Consider the following 20,629-nt stretch of genomic DNA (forward strand, 5'->3'; position numbering starts at 1 on the left):
ACATTGTTTTAATTAGATAAACAAGACTTCAATCTTTAGAAAGCCAAGGATGATGATGATATTATAAGAATGTTAATTCAAGACACTCAAAATATCACACAGTATATTGTTACTAACTTACTAAGTTGATCTCCACATGAGTGGGGGACCCAAAAATGAATCAACTATTGTTTTTGTTTTTTATTCATAAATATGTTTGCATATGTATGTATGTACATATGTGTGTGTGGTGTGTCATTGTTTGATTGAGCCAAGGCAACTAACTAAAGTTACTTTGAAAGAAAGAGTAAAGTAAACTAGATAATAGTACTAATTTAATTGCATTATTAAGATCATAAAGTCAATTTCTCCAAGGCCTAGAGTCTGGAATATTTTGTCTCAAATATATATAATAATATTAATGAGCCCACCTTGCCAAAGATTATTTGCTGTGATGCAATATGTGTGATTTGCAGACAAGAAATATATTCCCATTTTACATAAAATAATAAGCATTTGAGTAAGGTACAAATCTGGGATCCACAATTTGTTTTTTCTTGCTTATAACAAGTTCATTTAGGTTAAAAAAATCAGCAGCCTATAGATCTTAAAGCTTAAGGGGGAAAATCCAATAAAAAAATGTTTTAAGGAAAATATTTAGCTATATTGAGTTGCGGGTTTATTCTCTTTTCACTTTCGCATCTTAGATTTAGCCGTGCTCACACGTCGTTGCAAGTTGCTGAGTATGCGAAGGTTGTACTGTACGCCTAGGTGCGGTTGAGCATGCTAATTTGTGGTCCAATCGCAGGCGCAATATGGCATTAATTAAATATTTTAATAATTAAAAAATACTCCTATTTTCATTAAATCTGCTATTGACTAATATCGACAATTAGAAATGGACAACAAGAAATATCTAAATTATTAAACGAAATTCTTATGTAGTCTAGAACATTGGGAAGCAATTATTGCAACAATTTACAGTGATGTATATGTTTGGCCAAAAGTTTAATCAACATTGGCCTACATGCTGAATTTTAATAACTACAAGTGGGCCATAAAAACATAAAATATGTGATTGTAAATATAAAATTTGAATGTTGAATCAAGTCACAAAAAGCTGTAAATTGATGCATGATCTTCTAGAATAAAATGACAATTAATTTCTTTTTTTCTTATATTACTGGAATTTTTATTCGTACTATACCTGATCTAACTGAGGCTTCATTTTGATGATTCACTTTCATTATTATTACTTATTAGGGTGATTAAAAAGGTGAAATAGACAAAAGTGATAGGAGTATATAAATAGAAAATCCAACTTTTACTGTTTAAGGTTTGTTTTGCAATGAATTTTGTCATAGCTATATGGGACAAAATATACGGAAATTAAAGTATTTTTCTTCGAGTAATAATTAGAAATTACTATAACTTTTATGGCTTTTTTGGAATTTAATAGAGTGCCATGTGAGGGGATATATCATGCATTATCATACTACTATAGTCCAAATATTTGGTAACAACCACTTTATATCGTTTGAGAATCTTAAAAAGGATATTGTACGTTTCGAACTCTACAAAATTTTAATAATTTGGAACCTTAAATTAAAAGCAATCAACTCGAAATATATGAGAAACTATCATTATAAATCAAACAAAACAACAAGACCATGCATGTTTATTTATTTATTTTAATTAATTATCAAGTAGTAATAAATACTCCATATTATGTTCTCCAATTAAATTTGATCAATGATTCAGAAAAGTGGAGTATAAAAAAGTTAACAAATCCCCACACCCATTAGGTTCAGTTCCCCATTTTCGATACAACAAAAATTGACAGGTCTCCCCTCAAAACAGTTACCATGACAGGAAAAGCACTAAGGTTTCTTGCTTTTATAAATTTTGGAATAATACTTAAATAAAAAAAATGGATTTTACATGTTACTATAGTTTCTTCAGAAATTACCGAGCGTGGAAAAAGTCGAGAAGATTGAGGATATATCAAGCACTTTCCGAGCACTTGTATACGTCCTTGAAAAATTAAGGACATATCGAGTACTTTCCAAAATAATTTTAAAAATTTCCGAGCATTCGAAATTGTTTCTAATTTAATTTTAATATATTTTGAAATTTCTGAACACATTTATGTGTGTTTTTTTTTTATAAGTTTACTTAAAAAATTCAAGAATTATCCAAGTACGTATATTGTGTCATAAGTGGAGTATCATTATTTGCACAAATGTATTGAGAAAATTATGTTACATATAGTATTATTTGAACATTATCACTTGATACTTCTTTCGTGTAGTCTATATTAACATTATTTATTTCGTATACAACATTAATAACGACAATATTAAGATAGTTAAATAAAAACAAAATACATAATGCTAACGCCCACTTAATTATCTATCCGAACCATTAAAATCATGATTAATATCATTAATTTCACAGTTACATACTACTACTCCACAATTCAATAATCAATTTGCTTTTATTCATCAAGTTCAGTTATATAGAACAAAATTAAATATCCACAAAATTAGTAATATAAAAATAATTTCAAAAATGACACTAATATTATGCATTACTCCCTCCGTCCGCGAATAAGAGTCTCATTTTTCCATTTTGGCTCGTCCACAAATAAAGTCCCGGTTTATAATTACCACAAATGGTAAAGAGATCCCACATTCCACTAACTCATTCAACTCAAATACTCCTTCCGTCCACGAATAGGAGTCCCATTTTTCCATTTTAGTCCGTCCGCGAATAGGAGTCTCGGTTCACTTTTACCATAAAATGGTAATAGAGTCTCACCTTCCACTAACTCATTCCACTCACATCTCATTTAAAACTAATATATACAAGTGGGACCCTGTTCCGCTAACTTTATTCTACCCACTTTTCTTACCATTTCTTAAAACTCGTACCACCCACGAATGAGACTTCTAATGGCGGACAGAGGGAGTATCATTTAAAACTATATATGCAAGTGAGACCTCTGTTCTACTAACTTTTTTCTATCCACTTTTCTTACCATTTCTTAAATCCCGTACCACCCACGAATGAGACTTCTAATGGCGGACATGCAAGTGAGACCAATGTTCCATTAACTTTTTTACACCCACTTTTCTTAACATTTCTTAAAAAACTCGCGACCACGTAGAAATGAGACTCTTAATCGGGGACGGAGGGAAAACTTACTATGTTTATATACACAACTAGATTGGTGTCAGTCTGACGTCCTCTTCCCCAATTGGTCGCCTCCTTTATCCTCTCCACCCCACCCCACCCACCCCACCACCACCCACCCTACTCCCACGAGCTCCATTTCTTCAGCAACTGAAAACCTTCCCTTTCTCCCTCTGTTCTATTGCCCTAATCTCCAATCCAATTTACTGCTGAATCGCTCTCCAATCAATCCCCAAATCCACAATCAATCTCGCCGGCGCTCATCCAGTTCATTTCTCTTCAATCGATCGACGAATTCGCCAATCCGGCAGCCGAATCGTCGATTCCACATGCCGAATTCGTAGGCGAAGCTGATCCCGAGCGATGGAGGAGAGGGAATCGAAGAGACCTAACGGCTTCAGCGCCTGCGGCGGCGCGTACCACACGGTGGGGGAGTGCGTGATCCCGTACGTGCAGGACCCGCGCGACCGGGACGCGGTGTCGCTGGTGTGCAAGCGGTGGTACGAGATCGACGCCATCACGCGCAAGCACGTGACGATGGCGCTCTGCTACACCGCCACGCCGCAGCGGCTGTCGCGGCGCTTCCCGCGCCTGGAGTCGCTGAAGCTCAAGGGGAAGCCGCGCGCGGCGATGTTCAACCTGATTCCCGAGGATTGGGGCGGATTCGTGACCCCCTGGGTGGAGGAGATTATCAGGTCGTTTTCGAGGATGAAGGTGCTCCACTTCCGGCGTATGATTGTCAAGGATTCAGATCTCGAGCTGCTCGCGAAATCGCACGGGAAGGTTCTCGAAGTTTTGAGGCTGGATAAGTGCTCTGGTTTCTCTACCGATGGGCTCTTGCTCCTAGGCCGATTTTGCACGTACAAACCCTAACCCCTAATTGTTTTAATCTGATTTAATTTTGAATTGATATTTTTTAAATTTCAGTTACACCTTTCGTCTTTATTTCAGTTTCCATTTTTTAACATGATTTTTTGAAGCAAGCTCCTGATCTCTGGGAAGAATTTCATGTGTTTATGTTTTTAAGAAAGCAGTTACGCATTGAATTTCTGATATTTATTACTGTTGAGGTGATGCTAGCTGGTAGTTGCTGGATCTGAATCGTTTGAAGAAAGCAAATCAGATTTGGTTTGCCGATGCATAAGTTTGACTTTTCGTTTTCAACAAGATATGGCGGCGATTTGTAGCTCTTATGTCCAAGTCAGCTCGTCAGATTCAATTTAAATTGATGATTCAGGGGTGGTTACGGTTATCGATTAACTGATAATCGAACCGAATAGGCCGGTTATAACTGAAAATCTTGGTTTCAGTTGGCGTTTATTAAAAAGTTTGGTTTTGGTTACAACTGTGCAAAACTCGTGCATACCAATGTTTGTCGGATCGAATCGAATGGCTGGGCTTAAAAAAATTAAAGGAATTATGTTTTGCTAAATGCTGTGACGTAATTATGAAATATGACCCAGCTAATATGAATGTTTATGGTAAAAGGTCTCTATTAGTAGAGCTATATGGTCAAGGAAGAACTGTTTATGATGTGTATGCATTCATATAATTGTTAGCTTCAATGTAATAAAGGAATATTAACACGAGGGTGGATTTTGTTGACTTTCTGCTAGGTTCATTAGTTGATATCACATGATGAATTCAGACTAAGGAGGATTACATTCAAAGTTGGATAAAGTTATCATTTTTACTGCACTGTGGATTGCAAGTGCTAACTCTAGTTTGAGAATATGAAGATCTGAACATTTTTTTTTTCTGTGTAGGAATTTGAGAAACTTGCTATTGGAAGAGAGCTCAATAATTGAGAAAGACGGAGAATGGCTGAATGAGTTTGCAAGGAACAATACAGTTCTTGAAAGTTTGAATTTCTACATGACTGATCTCGTGAAAGTCAGATCTAGAGATCTTGAACAGATTGCAAGAAGATGCCCAAAGTTGGCCTCAATGAAAATTAGTGATTGCGATGTCTCAGACCTTATAGACTTTTTCCGTGCTGCAGCTTCGTTAGAAGAGTTCTGTGGGGGATCTTTTAGTGAGCCCCCTGGACAGGTTGGTGAAGGTGTTTTTAATGAGCAATTGGAAAGGTATTCCAACGTTGTATTCCCTAATAAGCTATGCCGCTTGGGTCTTACTTACTTGGGGAAAACAGAATTGCCCATTGTATATCCTGTCTCTTCCCGACTTAAAAAATTGGATCTCCTTTATGCTCTGCTGGATACTGAAGGCCACTATCAGTTACTGCAAAAATGCCCTAACCTGGAAATTCTTGAGGTAAATTTTAATGCTTTTGTTTGCCATTTGAGATATATGCCTTATTGCTAATAAAATGTTAGTAATATGCTAGATATATCTGTCTGAAGAAGTGCCCCATTAGATTGTATGCAAATTTTTGTTGAAAATACAGTGCCTATCAGTATTGTCCTTGTAATAACCTGGTCTTAATCAAACAGTGGCTTCTAGGTACTATATCGGTAAATCGGTTGATGTTTACCTTCGTGGTTTGTAAACTTTCTGAGCACTATGCATCTTTGTTCTTGTACGCGGGTTCGTGAGAAACAGATGACTTAATTAGAATAGTAAATTGATCGATACAAGAAGGCAGATTGCTGCTATACAGCATGACCAAAAGTTTATGATTTTCAACATACAAGTTATGAGTCTATGCTTTGTATGGGCTGGAGTTTTTCAGTATTTGATGCAGCAATATTTGTTTTCTTTGTGCATATGAAACTAACCTTAATGACAATATTGAACAGACAAGAAACGTCATTGGAGACAGAGGATTGGAGATTCTGGGTGAATTCTGCAAGAAAATGAAAAGACTGAGGATAGAGCGTGGAGCCGATGAACAAGACATGGAAGATGTCGAAGGTGTGGTCTCCCAGAGAGGACTGATGGCTCTGGCACAAGGATGTCTCGAATTGGAGTACTTGGCTGTGTACGTGTCCGATATCACAAATGCATCACTGGAGTGCATGGGAACATACTCGAAAAACCTATGCGACTTTCGGTTGGTCTTACTGGACAGAGAGGAAAGAATCACAGATCTCCCTCTCGACAATGGAGTCCGGTCTCTATTAATGGGTTGCCACAAACTGAGGAGGTTTGCATTATATCTACGGCCCGGTGGCCTGAGCGACGTGGGTCTGAGCTACATAGGCCAGTACAGCCGCAACGTGAGATGGATGCTTCTGGGATACGTAGGAGAGTCAGACGAAGGCCTGTTGGAGTTCTCAAAGGGTTGCCCGAGCCTGCAGAAGCTGGAGATGAGAGGGTGTTGCTTCAGCGAGCGTGCACTGGCAATGGCAGCCCTCCAGCTGACTTCTCTGCGGTACTTGTGGGTGCAGGGGTACCGAGCATCAGCAAACGGCCGCGATCTGCTGGCAATGGTGAGGCCGAACTGGAACATAGAGCTGATACCATCGAGACAAGTCGTAGTGCAGGACCTGGAAGGAGGGCCGATAGTGGCGGAGCATCCAGCGCACATACTCGCGTATTGGTCCCTTGCCGGCCCGAGAACAGATTTTCCATCAACTGTGAGGCCCTTGGCACCTTGAATCACACTTTCTTGTTACTTTTGTTTGCATACACACTTTTTTTTTCCTTTAGTTGCCTTGTCTATAGATCATGTCTTCTTCTTCTTCTTCCACTTTTTCTGAACTTTGATCTAGAGATTTTTAACTAATAAATTTTGCCTTGTAGAAGTGACTTCAATAATCTGATTTCTGTAGGGCTAAAACAGGATGTTGTTGTTTGTGTATAAATTGTAAATACCTAATTGTTTGATTTCTTCCACATTCTAATTGCTTCATGTGATTGGTCATCTTTGTTCTATATTTGGTAATAGTATATGTCAACATGAACCTGTTTTGGAACTCTATTGATGATTTTGTTGTTTTTGTCTATCTTGTTTGATTTTTGCTTTTGAGCATGTTTTTTTTGTATAAAAATAAAATAAAAAATTTCTATAATTGTTTCTAACTAACGTCCAAACTGTTATTAGACATATTGATTGATGATTCTGCTTTGTCAAAAAAGAAATGTGGAGTAGATGATTAAGATTTGACTCCAACTTTCTTATGTCCTACCAAAGAATATCACAACCAAATAAAAAAAAATATTCACCAATTTTATTCCCACTTGCAAATGTGCCAAGTCTTCAACAAGACAACAACAAAGGTCCAAATTCAAGAAAATGCTTCTTTTTCAATTCAAGTTATCTTGAGCAAATAGAAATTGTCTAAGATATTTTCTATTTCACCACTCAAACACTAAATCCAAGAAGAAAATATTTATGTTGTCTCAATTTTTTTTATTTTTTTTATTTCAGTTAATTAATAGTACTCCTTTTCAAGCATTTCTATTGTTAATTAGCCATATACTCCGATAATACTACTCCCTTCGACTCATTTGATTTCTAAGCTGTAACAGTAAAACTTCTGCTCCAGCTTATGGACTATGGAGTATTTGATTTCTTTTAATTTAATTTGGTGGGGGTGGGTTAAGAAATGGGCCTTTTTACTTGACTTAAAATACTTTTGATTTCCCTATTTTGAAAAAATGTCAGCAATTGTTCCATTATTTCAATTCCGAACTAGGTTAATGCAATTACGAAAAATCAAATTTTAACATTTATAATTATTATTTTTTCAAATTTTAAATTTCATAAATTCGTAATTCTATTTGTCCTAATTTAAACAGATATGATAATTGTCTTTATTTTTTTTTTAATTATAGGTTTAAGTGATTTGTTTTAAAAGTTTTAATGTATTGATTGTGTTATTTCACTTTTAGGTTAATGGAAAAAAATCTTAAAAAACTTGAATTTCTACTAGTTCTTTTAATGTTGAATAAGAATCACAATAAGTGGAAAATCATGTGATATTTGATAACAATCCGACGACATTGAATTTGAAGAAAGAGAAATTAAGGCCGATCATGAATTACTAAAGTCTATTAATAGTTTTGATGTGAACATTTGAGATCGTATTTGTAAAAAATATGCATTACGAAATAATTTTGAATCATTTTAAGAATATGGATTCTCATAGAAAGACAACTACCTCGCACAATATAAGATATTGATATTTATATTCTATATATTTTTGTTAAAATATAATTATTTAAATATTATATTTATTGTCTTGTTCAATTCGACCCCACGGTTATGAATTTCTGGATCCGCCATTGCCCACTATGCCCACCCTCCTCATCACGATTATACCTGTTGTGACAGAATAGAGCAATTGTGTAAGCGAGGTAAATAGAAACGTAAAGAATACACATATTTACGTGGTTCACCAACGTTGCATTGGCTACGTCCACGGGCGGAAACAGAGAACGGATATTATTAAGAGTGTTTTCAGATTACAGAGTTATGCTCCTTACTTCTATATAAATAGGCGCACAAATGACGGGCTAGGCCCAATACAAAATTAATGCCTAAAACAGAAACATGGCATAGCGTCGGGCCGAGGGCAAACTATTCAGGGCATACATAAGAAAAATATGAATGATGCCCAAGTCATGGATCTTTCACAATAGAACTTCCGACAAAAATTTGTAGCATTAAGTAACAATTACAATTTGAGAACTATTTATAGAAGGAAAAACCCTTAACAAGTAGTATAACCCTAATCTAACTAGAATTCCAACAAATTCTCTCTCTCTCTCATTCTAACAACCTCCTCATACTCCATAATCTATTAATTACTCCATTATGCCCCCTTAGTATTGGATTAGTATTGGATCATATTCTTTTTTAGATTCTCATTGAGTCATTTATTCTTTTAGCAAAATATGGTTTAATGAAATCTTCACGTCCATCCCAAAATATTTCTGGCAATGTAAGAGGTAGTTACAAAATCTGGGTCAACTTCTAATGGGAGGTCAAAAAATAAAGATAAGTGGTCCCGATAAATAATGTGGTGCATGAGAGTCTTCCATCTTCATTAATCCACCACTACGAAGACCAAGCTTTTGGTCGTTATGGTATTGGACTTTAGTCTAAATATTAGAATTTAACTCAAAACAATTACTATCTGAATACCTCAAAATCGAGACAACAGAAATATAAAGAGACACAGATTTACATGGTTCACTAACATTGTGTTGGCTAGGTCCATGGGCGGGAAAGGAGAACAGATTGTATTCAAATTGTTTTCGGATTTAGTTATGTGCCCTACTTCTATATAAATAGGCACACGGACGACGGACTAGGCCTAAGAAGACAAATAAGGCCTAAAACAAAAACATAGATTCAAGGCATATTAACAGACTCAAAAACAATTATCAGAAATTGTATTCGATGGGCCGAAATCGAATAGACCGACTTACACATTTGATGAAGAAAGTCATCGGCATGTTGCCTACAAATTTAGCAAGTTTAGGGTATCCACTATAGTTGGCCGAGCAAAGCCACAAAACGTGGCCAAGCCATAAAATCGTGGTCGGGCCACCAACGCCCATGTTTTACACTATGGTGGACATGCCCAAGCCACTAAATAATTTATTTTTTTCATTTTGGGTATATTTTAATTAAAAATGGGTATATTTATAGAATTTGTGTAAGAATGGGGTAAAAAAATGTGTATACTTATAGAATTAAGAAAAAAAAAATTGAAAATAGAGAGAGCCGCGACTCCCGCCCAAGAACTGCGGCCGGGCCACGCGAGTGGCGCTCTCGTGGGCACCCCCCCGCCACAAACGCCCATGTTTCACACTATAGGGAGCCGTGGCTCTCCTATAGTAGATGCTCTTAGTGACTCGTGGGACATGACTATACTTATGAGGTGGAATATATACAACCATAACTTCCAGGGACGACTTGTGTTGACTCGGCAAAGACTTGATGCTCTTTTGATTGCACTAAGACTCTGCGGTACAACCAAAATCCACGAGAAGCAGAAATCGAAACTCATGGATTATTATAATTCTCCTGAGCAATATTCGCTTGATTCAACAATGCCATGGATAGGCATGTACATTGCAGCAGCTTCTGCCGTCTGCACACTTGCAATGGCGGCCGATGCTATCAGTGGCTTCCGAAGCAACAAGTATTGGCTCCCGTGTAAGTATTTCTCTCTCAACGCTTTCTCGCTTACAGTATTAGCCGTAGCCATGAAACTGCCCATAGATCTAACAAACGTGGACGTCACCTACGACGATAGAAACGCGAGGATTGGCAGCGTTGTTTTGATGTCGACTGCTATGAGTAATTTCATGACATCTTTGGGTTCCATGGAGAACAATGAGATTGTACTAAACCTGGCAGCTTTAGGCATTCTTGTCATCACTATTGCTGCAAATGTAATCATTCATCTTGCTCAGATGCGGACTGATGTATATTCAGTGTTGCTGCCCGAAATGGCTATTTCTGTTTTCATCGGGTTATCCTTCCTTTCAATATTATGTTGTGTGTCTCTGGTGGCTCCGGGAGCCAAAAGATATATAGGATTGAAGTATGATCAAATGCGCGAATTAGTCTCAAGTAGACAAGTGGAGTGGGGAAGGTCTAGTGTTGATGAAGTCGAAAATATGGTGAAAGCGTATTGGGTGATGGCTCAAACTAGCAGATCCCAATTCGTTCTCGCAAGGTCTGCCATTTCTTGTATTTCGGGACTCTTTTGTGTTTGCATAGCTCTATTGTTGGTAGAAGCTCGGGTTTTAGATGGACTTGTGTACTTCTCTAGGGATGCTGACTATATGGGTGAGGAAAGTGAATCAAACTATGGCTGGTCTGTCCGCTGGATTTTAAACACTCAGTCAATTGGAGTGGCAATTGGAACTATCGCTCCTCTGTTCAGATGGTTTGTTGCTTCATGGCTAAAGATTTCTGAGACGGAGCGAAGGAGCTTCAGAGATGAACTCAAGGTTGAGAAGTACTGGACTTGGAGGCTAGTGGAGTGGAGAGACAGATCACTTCCTTTTCAACTTCAAAACCGCTTTTGCAAGAAGCTTCTTCGTGATGCAGTAAGATCCTTTCTGAATTTCTGCATTCGAGTTCAGATTCTGTTTGTTTCAGCTGGAAAATCGGTTTTATTCCTCTCTGCTAGGCTTGGTAGTGCAGTTTTCTTGTATTTCTCCAAAAACAGAAGTTCTGTTTTAGTAGAAGAAACCGAATCAAGGGAAGGAGCACACGCGGATTTCAGGCAATATGTTCTTCTGCTTGAAGGTGAGCCACAGTTGCCTAATAAAATCCTCAACAACATCTGCAACGAGGCGGATAGGTTGATACAAGTAGGCGAAAAAAGGCAGCCCGTGAATCTGATCCAACTCTTCAAAAAATCTTCAAACTTCTCTGGGGTGGGACGATTTGACAGCAGCCAAGTTCCAAGCTTGCATTCTCAAGAACCTCCAAATTGTTGGTCTTTGCCCGTGGTGACTTTGACCGCCGTTTCACTTGCTCTTACCGGGATTGCTTATGAGAAGGCTAACCAGTTATTGGTTTGTATGAGTGAGGGCTTTCCCATTGTGAAGCTCATCGAGGAAGCTCTAGATGGAACCGGAGAGTTAGAGAACATCATAAAAACAGCTTATGTAGTTTGGGATGAAGTTTAAATCAACATGAAATGGGATGGAGAGGATTTGAAGAGCATGAGAGTGAGAGGCACAGCGTGCAAGGAAACACTCCAAAGCCTTTCTAACAGGGCAGGAAAAACCGTGACGGATTTTTTGGCTCAGACGAATGATATTATAATGCAAAACCCTTTGAATTGGCCTCCTAGAGTCATTGCTGCTAATTCAATGTACAGGATTTCTGAGACGATCTTGCTAAGAGTAGGAGATGGCGAGCACCAAGATGATGACGAGCTATTTGATAGTATATCGAGCACCATCTCAGATATACTAGCAGCATGCCTCACCAATCTAGTGCAGGTCATCAGGTTAAAGTGTCACAGAAACGACATCAGAGAAAGGGAGGAAAGTGTTAGGAGAGCGGTGATTCTTCTTGGTGAGAGCAAAGAGATTCTTGAAATTCTGCAGCTGCGTGTGCTTCCGAGTTTGGACGTGGAGAAAGCTGCTAAGATTGACGAGTGGAGGGCATCCATGGCGATGGATATAGTATAGTAGGAGTAGTAACTTTCATGTTGTTTATCTACTTTTAGTTATATGGTGTAATATTTCTTGTCTAGGGTGGCTATAACCTTTATATGTGTAATGTCTTATTTTGTTTTGGAGTGTTTTGCATTTCAGTTGCAAAAATAAAATAGAAGTATGTTCTTAACTTTTTATATGCTATTGCTTCTTAAAAATAAAAAAATATGGTTATGTGTCACGTGTATAATGCCACAAAGAGATGGATGTTCATTTGATAAGTCGGATAAAAACTATAAGTGTATTCAAGATGAAAACTAATCATATACTCCCTCCGTTCCATAGTAATAGAGACGTTTCTTTTCGGCACGGAGATTAAAAAAAATTGTGTTAGGTGAATTAAGTAAAGAGAGAATAAATTGGAAAATGAAAAAGATACAGAGATGAATTGAGAAAAAAGTAAGAGAGAGTAAAATATGTATAGAAAAATGTGTTGACTTTTATTAAAAAGAGAAATGACTCTATTACTATGGAACGTACCAAAATGGCAAAATGACTCTATTACTATGGAACAGAGGGAGTATGAGAAGACTAATTTAAAGATGAATTTAATCTAGAAAGGAAATCAAGTTCTACATAAATTCGGGCACAACAACTAACAAACTAATGAAGAGATAAACTAAAACTCCTAACCAGACCAACTCTCATATGCATGCAGACGTGCAAACTCAAGCTGGGGCTTTGAACTTTAACAAATCGACCCAGCAACTATAACGCTATTGGGCACGGATGTTATTGGGTATTTTACGGTAATACTTTCCTCTGTCCCATAAAAATATGTGCACTTTCCATTTTCGTCCGTTCCACAAAAACATGTGCATTCCATTTTTAGAAAGTTATAGTATCAATATAGGATTTCTCAGACGATCTTGCTAGGAATGGGAGATGGCGAGAACCAAGATGACGACGAGCTATTTGAGAGTATCCATCACCAACTCAGGTCTACTAGCAGCATGCCTAACCAATCTAGTGCAGGTCATCATGTTGAAGTGTCACACAAACGACATCTGAGAAAGAGAAGAAAGTGTAAGGCGAGCAATTATTCTTCTTGGTGAAAGTAAGAAGATTCTTGATATTCTGCAGTGGCATGCATGTGAGCTTCCGAGTTTGGATGTGGAGGTAAACAGAAACGTAAAGAAGACACAGATTTACGTGGTTCACCAACGTTGCATTGGCTATGTCCACGGGCGGAAACGGAGAACAGATATTATTCAGAGTGTTTTCAGATTACAAAGTTATGCGCACAAACGATGGGCTAGGCCCAATACAAAATTAAAGCCTAAAACAAAAACATGTCATAGCGTCAGGTTCAAGGCATACTGACAATACGCATGGTCGGCATGCTCATCCTCCTCATCACGACCACAAGCATGGTCAACATGCTCATCCTCCAAGTCATTATGATCACAGTCATGCTCCTCCTCCTCAACATGTCATTATTGATGAAAATTCGAAAGCATAGCATAGTTGAAACACTAACAATAAGGACACTTTATACAAATTGAGATCAATTACTAGCATTTAAATATTTTTAAATCTAACCATAATTTAGAATGCAAAAGAAAGCGTCTAAAAGTTGAGGGCAAATTATCTTAATCTTTTGCTTTTTAGGACACTTCTATTTGTGTCAAATAATTTTAGGTGGAACACCAACAATAAGGACACTTTATGTGTTGGACTCAGTTGGTTATATAATTAGACACGTAAATTAACGTCCATAATAGCAATTAAAAATATCCTTAGCCGTTCTTTTTGTTGTAGTGGTATTTCTTTAATAACTAGGCATTAGAAAAATGTAATGTAGATGTGGATAAATATAAAAAAAAATTAAAGATGTGTTCATAGCACGGGTGTTACACTAGTTATCATAATAAGCAAAGTAATAAATTCGTTTTCTTCAATAATGATACATTTTTAAAAATATTCCGGTGGAGGAGCATGGCGGCGATGTTGAGGCGGAGGAGCATGATGGTGGTGTTGGAGAGGAGAAGCATGGCGGCGATGCTGAGTCGAAGGAGCATGAATTTGGTAGTGTTGGGGAGGAGGAGCGTGGTGGCGATGCTGAGGCGGAAGAGCATGATGGTGGTGTTGGGGAGGAGGAGCGTGGTGGCGATGGTTTCTTGGTGAGCCATGGCTTCGAGGAGAGGGAGCGTGACGACCTCGGCGGTGGCGGTGGTCGTGCTTGAGCAACTCTATATTCGATAACATCTCTTCATCATCATTATTTCCGTATGTAATAGAATCCAATACATCTTCATCTAAATCACGAGCTAGAGATGGGGTCATCACGAGAATCAAAACTCCAATGAGCATTAAGAAAGAGAATGTATGAGACATTTTGTTCAATGATTGTATTTTCGATGTGAAAAATTGAAGAAAACTTATGATATTTTATACTGGAGGTAAGGAGTAATGTTAAGTTTGTTGGTCAATGATATTAAATACGGAAAATTTACGATTAATGCAATTTTCTCATTTTATTTATTATTTTCAAATATAAGGTAAATGTAGATAATAAAATTTTGTTCTTTCCATTTATAATTACAGGTAAACAATTCTGTGAATAAGTAAATCCCCGGATATTTTAAATTCTGTGAATATTAACGCACGGTTTATTTGACTTGAGTCCAAACTTCACAACTATTGAAAATTTCCACTATTGAATTAACTTAAAAAAATTTCACAACTATTGAATTAGTTTCGACTTTTTGAAAAAATAGTTACTTCAATTATTTTTTTTATAGATAGCTAATGAAAAACCTTCTGACAGTGTACATCTTGCTTAAGCAAGTACGAAATCAAATTTTGGGAAGGTTGAAATATGCCTCAGCATAAATAGTTTTTCTTTCAATTAAAACTATCTCTTTGATTCGAAACACTTAAATAATTATTAATTTTTTAAAATAAATAAATTTGACCCCCATATTATATACTATATTGCGAAAGTGGATGTCTTGAAGAACAACTTTTACAATAACTACATCATTAAGAATGCTAAATTGCGTTTGTAAATATATTATCAACACTTTAAATTAAAACGTCTTTATTATTTGTGTTCCAACTAAAATTAGAGAATGCATATAGAAGTATCCTTTAAAAAATAAAAAATTAAAATAATTTATCATCAACTTAAGAACGATTTTTTTACTTCCTAACTTATAATTATTTTTCAATATTTTTAACGCAAATAATTGCATCGCCATTTTTCATATCTTTAAAAGATCAATCTTTTATAATGGATGTCCTCAAATTCCAAAGTGAAGTAACAAGAAATTTCCACATTGGTATAGAAAGTTTTGATTTTAAATATTTTAAAAACAAGATTTCACATTAATTACTTGCTACTTAGAAAAACTATTTTCTCTTGATTAATTAATTGACAAATATAGGAGTTTAACAAAAGCGGAATACATTTAACTATTAAATATAGTATTGATAATTACGTTAAGAATTTTAAGGCATAATTAATAAAACATAAATGAGAAGATAAAAGCGGTTAAAGCATAAAAAAAAAGAATAATTGGTTGAATAAAGTGATTAATATCCACATGGATAAATTCGTCGTTTTCATCTTCCTTTATTTGATTGATTCTCATTGCTATTGATTATTGATCATATAGCTCTTAGATGTCTTATTTAGACGAGAGATATTGAAGAAAGTTTAAAACATTTTATTATAAAAGAAATTTGATGTTATATTTAGATTTATGGGTTAATATTGTTGTATCTCATATGTAAAAATCCATATCTATCATCATCACCATCACCATTTTCTAATTTAGACATTTTTAAAAAGAAAATGGAATTGAACAATGTGTCTGAAAGTTTTCCTTATAAACTCTTGCAACTTCTTTCCCACCGTGAATAGAAAATGCAAGTCAAAATAGTGCACTTGTATAACCTTTTACTTTTATTACATTGACTAAATAAAAGTGGAAGCTAAAAAAAATATCTTTTAAAGGATACAAGTATTGAGATGTAATTAATAGTGTTTAATTTTTTTTAAAATTAATCATAATTTAGCACACAAAAGAAAGTGTCTATATGTGACTGTGTGAGGGCAAATTATCTTGACCTTTTGTTTTTTTAGGACGCTTTTATTTGTGTCTTATAATTTTAATTGAGTTACCAATAATAAAGACACTTTATAAAGCGTTGATTGTATAATTAGACACATAAATTAACATCCTTAATAACGTTAGAAAATGTCCCTAGACGTTCTCTTTGTTGTAGTGGTATTTCTTTAATAAACATGCATTAGAAAAATGTAATGTAGATGTGGATGGATATAAAAATAAATTAAAGATACGTTCATAGCACGGGTGTTACAGTACTTATCATAATAAGTAAAGTACTAAATTTATTTTCTTCAATAACGATACATTTTTAATAATATTTCGGTGGAGGAGCATGGCGGCGATGCTGAGGCGGAGGAGCATGATGGTGGCGTTGGGGAGGAGGAGCGTGGTGGTGTTGGGGAGGTGGAGCGTGGTGGTGATGCTGAGGCGAAGGAGCATGATGGTGGTGTTGGGGAGGTGGAGCGTGGTGGCGATGGATTCTTGGTGGTGAGCCATGGCTTCGAGGAGAAGGAGCGTGACGACCTCGGCGGTGGCGGTAGTCGAAGCGGTGGTCGTGCTTGAGCAACTCTATATTCGATAACATCTCTTCATCTTCATTATTTTCATATGTATTAGAATCCAATGCATCTTCGTCAAAATCACGAGCTAGAGATGGAGTCATCACAAGAATCAAAACTCCAATGAGCATCAAGAAAGAGAATGTACGAGACATTTTGTTCAATGATTGTATTTTCGATGTGAAAAATTGAAGATAGCTTATGATATTTTATACTGGAGGTGAGGGGTAATGTTAAATTTGTTGGTCAATAATATTAAATACAGAAAATTTACCATTAATGTAATTTTCTCTATTTATCTATTTTCAAATTTAAGATTGATAATAAGGAAAATGTACATAATAAGATTTTGTTTTCCATTTATAATAAAGTAATTCCTCGGATATTTAAATTATGTGAATATTAATGCACCGTTTATTTGACTTAGTCTAAACTTCTCACTATAGTTAATAAATTTTGAAATTTGCGTATAAAAATCTTCACAATTATTGAATTAGTTTCGAGTTTTCAAAAGGACATATAATTATTTTCTGTTTTTTCATAGATAGCTTATCATTAACCATTTGATGGTGTGCATCTTGCATAAGCAATTAAAAAGTCAAATTTTGGAAGGTTGAAATATGCGCAGCATTAATTAGTTTTTTCTTTCAATTAAAATAATCTCTTTGAACTGAAAAGTTTAAATGTTACTTAATTTTTTAAAATAAATAAATGAATTTAACCCCAGATAATATACAAATCATTAATTTTTTTTATTAATCTTCTTTATAAAATGTAGGAGAAAATCAAAATACAATACAAAACCTTCACTACAAAAAAAGTAGCAAAATATTTTTAATGCATTTAAAAACGAAAATTTACATTTATAACTATACCATCAACATTTTTAAAAAGTATATAAGGGATATAATGGAAGTGTTCTAGAAAATAAAAAAAATGAAGATAATTTTTATTATCAGCTTAAAAATATTTTCTTTTATATCCTAAATTATAATTATTTTATAAAATTTTCCAAACACAAATAGTTGTATCTCCATTATGATCCTAAATGAATACTAGCGCTTGTCCTCAAATTACAAAGTGAGGTAACAAGAAATTTCCAACTCATTCATTTGGGCCTCGGACAATTTTCATTTCAGACTAATTGGGTGTAAAATTTCAAAACTTTAACTCTTTTTATGAAATTTATTAAACCAATCCGTTTTAGTATATTAAATATTAAATTAATGATTTAGCTCAAAATCATTACTTTAATTTTAAAATTAAAGGCATGAGACTTGTTCATTCCTAACTAAATGGTTACGATATCAATTTCTGCCTTTGGATATGGAACAGCTCTAAATTTTTGTGTCAACTGTCTCATCCATTGATATGTTTACAAATTAGTATGGAAAATAGTTACTGAATCTGCCAGTGGATACCTTTAGTAGTTAGGCTCCTTTGCAGCCTAAGTGTCCTATTTCCTTCTTAATCTCAGCCCTTGGATCCTTGAATTGGATGGTTGTGATCAATGCATTATTAGTCTATAATGTTGCATTACTAGCTGTTGTGCATTATTAGAATGAAAATGTGCATTATTAGTCTATAATGTTGCATTATTAGCCGCTGTGCATTATTAGAATGAAAATGTGCATTATTAAATGACACGTGGCATTAATCTAACCGTCAGATGACAAAATCGTGGGGCTAGGATTAAGAAGAAAAAAGGACAAAAGATATGAAAAGGATTTGAATACATCCCTATATATATAATATATATATATTGCTGTATAAGCGTTGTCACATTGTCATTTTAAGAGGGGTTGTCATTTTAACACAAACCTATATATATATATATATAGGGTATATAGGGGTATATTCAGATGAAAACCATAATGTATATTAAAACATCAAACCATGTAAATAATGTACATTATACACACTAATAATGTATATTTTATTCGTGTATAATGTACTGTTCTAAATATTGTACACACTCATAATGTACATTTACATTATATGAATTCTGTACATTATGCTGACAGTACATTATACATGAATAAAATGTACATTATTAGTGTGTATAATGTACATTATTTTACATGGTTTGATGTTTTAATATACATTATGGTTTTAATCTGAATACACAGGGATATATATATATATAGAGAGAGATGATCAAAATAAGAATGCATTTAAATCCAGAAATGCAGCCCAAATCTTGACCCTAGGATTAGATGATCTAATGGTCAATAATTAACCAAAAATACGGAAGATCATAATTAAGTAGTTTTAGGTCATATTATAAGATTAGGGTTTATGTCATGTCAAGATCATTTTAGGTCATGCTTTGTTAGCATGACCTAAAAATAAACTAACTATGACCTAAAAATGCCCTACGTATGACTTTGTTCTGCGTTTCTGTATTTAAATCTGGTCTTCATAGATCTAAACCATATATATATATATATATATATATATATATATATATATATATATAGGGGAGCACTAGGGTGCCCCCTTATTTAGAGTCACAACGTACATCCAATCTGGTGCTGCCATGTGGCACAAAACATGCAATATTTTAAAGACAAAAATGCAATCTAGTTGTATATGCATTTTCGCAGATTGCATTTTAGTTGTATGTAAATTGCATTTTATAGTGTTGAGTTTTGCATTTTCAGATAAATTGCATTTTTTATTGTAAGTTTTGCATTTTCACATATAAAAATGCAATTCGTCTATATATAAAATGCAAATTAAACAGTCAATATCAAAAATGCAAAACTCAATGATAAAAAATGCAATCTGCATATAACAGAAATGCAATCCGCCGAAATTCATTTATAGCTTCTACAAATGCGTATTGCATTTTTCTGTATACAATATTGCATTTTTCGTGCCATGTGGCAGCACGTGGTTGGATGTACGTTGTAACTTTAAAATTAGTTGTTATACTAGTACACCCCTATATATATATATATATATATATATATATATATATATATATATATATATATATATATAGGGATGTATTCATATCAAAACGCTAAGTATGAGTAAAACTTAAAACACTTGCAGTCCATTGGATCGTGTGATCTAACGGTCAGATTAATGCCACGTGTCATCTAATAATGTAGATTTTTAGCCTAATAATGTACATATGATAATAATGTAACATTTTAGTCTAATAATGTACATTTCCATTCTAATAATGTACCTCGGCGAATAATGTACGTTTTTAGTATGATAATATATATATATAGGGGTGTGTTAGGGTCCTTACAACATCTCAGTGTAAAACACAGCACAAATCACAGCCCTTGGATCCTTAGATTGGATGGCTGTGATAAGCTACATTATCATACTAAAAATGTACATTATTCGCCGAGGTACATTATTAGAATGGAAATGTACATTGTAAGACTAAAACTGCACATTATTAAACTAAAATGCTACATTATTATCCGAGCTACATTATTAGTCTAAAATTCTACATCATTAGATGACACGTGGCATTAATCTAACCGTTAGATCATAAGATCCAATGGACTGCAAGTGTTTTGAGTTTTACTTATACTTAGCGTTCTGACCTGAATACATCCCTATATATATATATATATATATATATATATATGGTTTTGATCTATGAAGACCAGATTTAAATACAGAAATGCAGAACACGGTCATACGTAAGACATTTTTAGGTCATAGTTAGTTTATGTTTAGGTCATGCTAACA

At 34.9% G+C, this 20,629-nt stretch overlaps 2 protein-coding genes across 2 annotated transcripts; both read left to right on the top strand.

The window, feature by feature from the left end:
• Positions 1 to 3,274: 3,274 nt before the first annotated feature.
• Positions 3,275 to 7,000, top strand: LOC125199002 (coronatine-insensitive protein 1-like). Its single transcript, XM_048097201.2, has 3 exons — positions 3,275 to 4,034; positions 4,941 to 5,448; positions 5,934 to 7,000. The coding sequence occupies exons 1-3, from the start codon at positions 3,538 to 3,540 to the stop codon at positions 6,732 to 6,734; spliced, it is 1,806 nt and encodes a 601-aa protein (XP_047953158.1). The 5' UTR covers positions 3,275 to 3,537; the 3' UTR covers positions 6,735 to 7,000.
• Positions 7,001 to 9,888: 2,888 nt separating this feature from the next.
• LOC125202114 (uncharacterized) lies at positions 9,889 to 12,412 on the top strand. Its single transcript, XM_048100457.2, has 2 exons — positions 9,889 to 10,772; positions 10,869 to 12,412. The coding sequence occupies exons 1-2, from the start codon at positions 9,889 to 9,891 to the stop codon at positions 11,734 to 11,736; spliced, it is 1,752 nt and encodes a 583-aa protein (XP_047956414.2). The 3' UTR covers positions 11,737 to 12,412.
• Positions 12,413 to 20,629: the final 8,217 nt, after the last annotated feature.

The sequence above is a fragment of the Salvia hispanica genome, chromosome 2, assembly GCF_029641045.1.
Source record: "Salvia hispanica isolate PSC_SH4W2 chromosome 2, Shi_PSC_v1, whole genome shotgun sequence".
In the NCBI taxonomy this organism is placed as follows: domain Eukaryota; kingdom Viridiplantae; phylum Streptophyta; class Magnoliopsida; order Lamiales; family Lamiaceae; genus Salvia; species Salvia hispanica.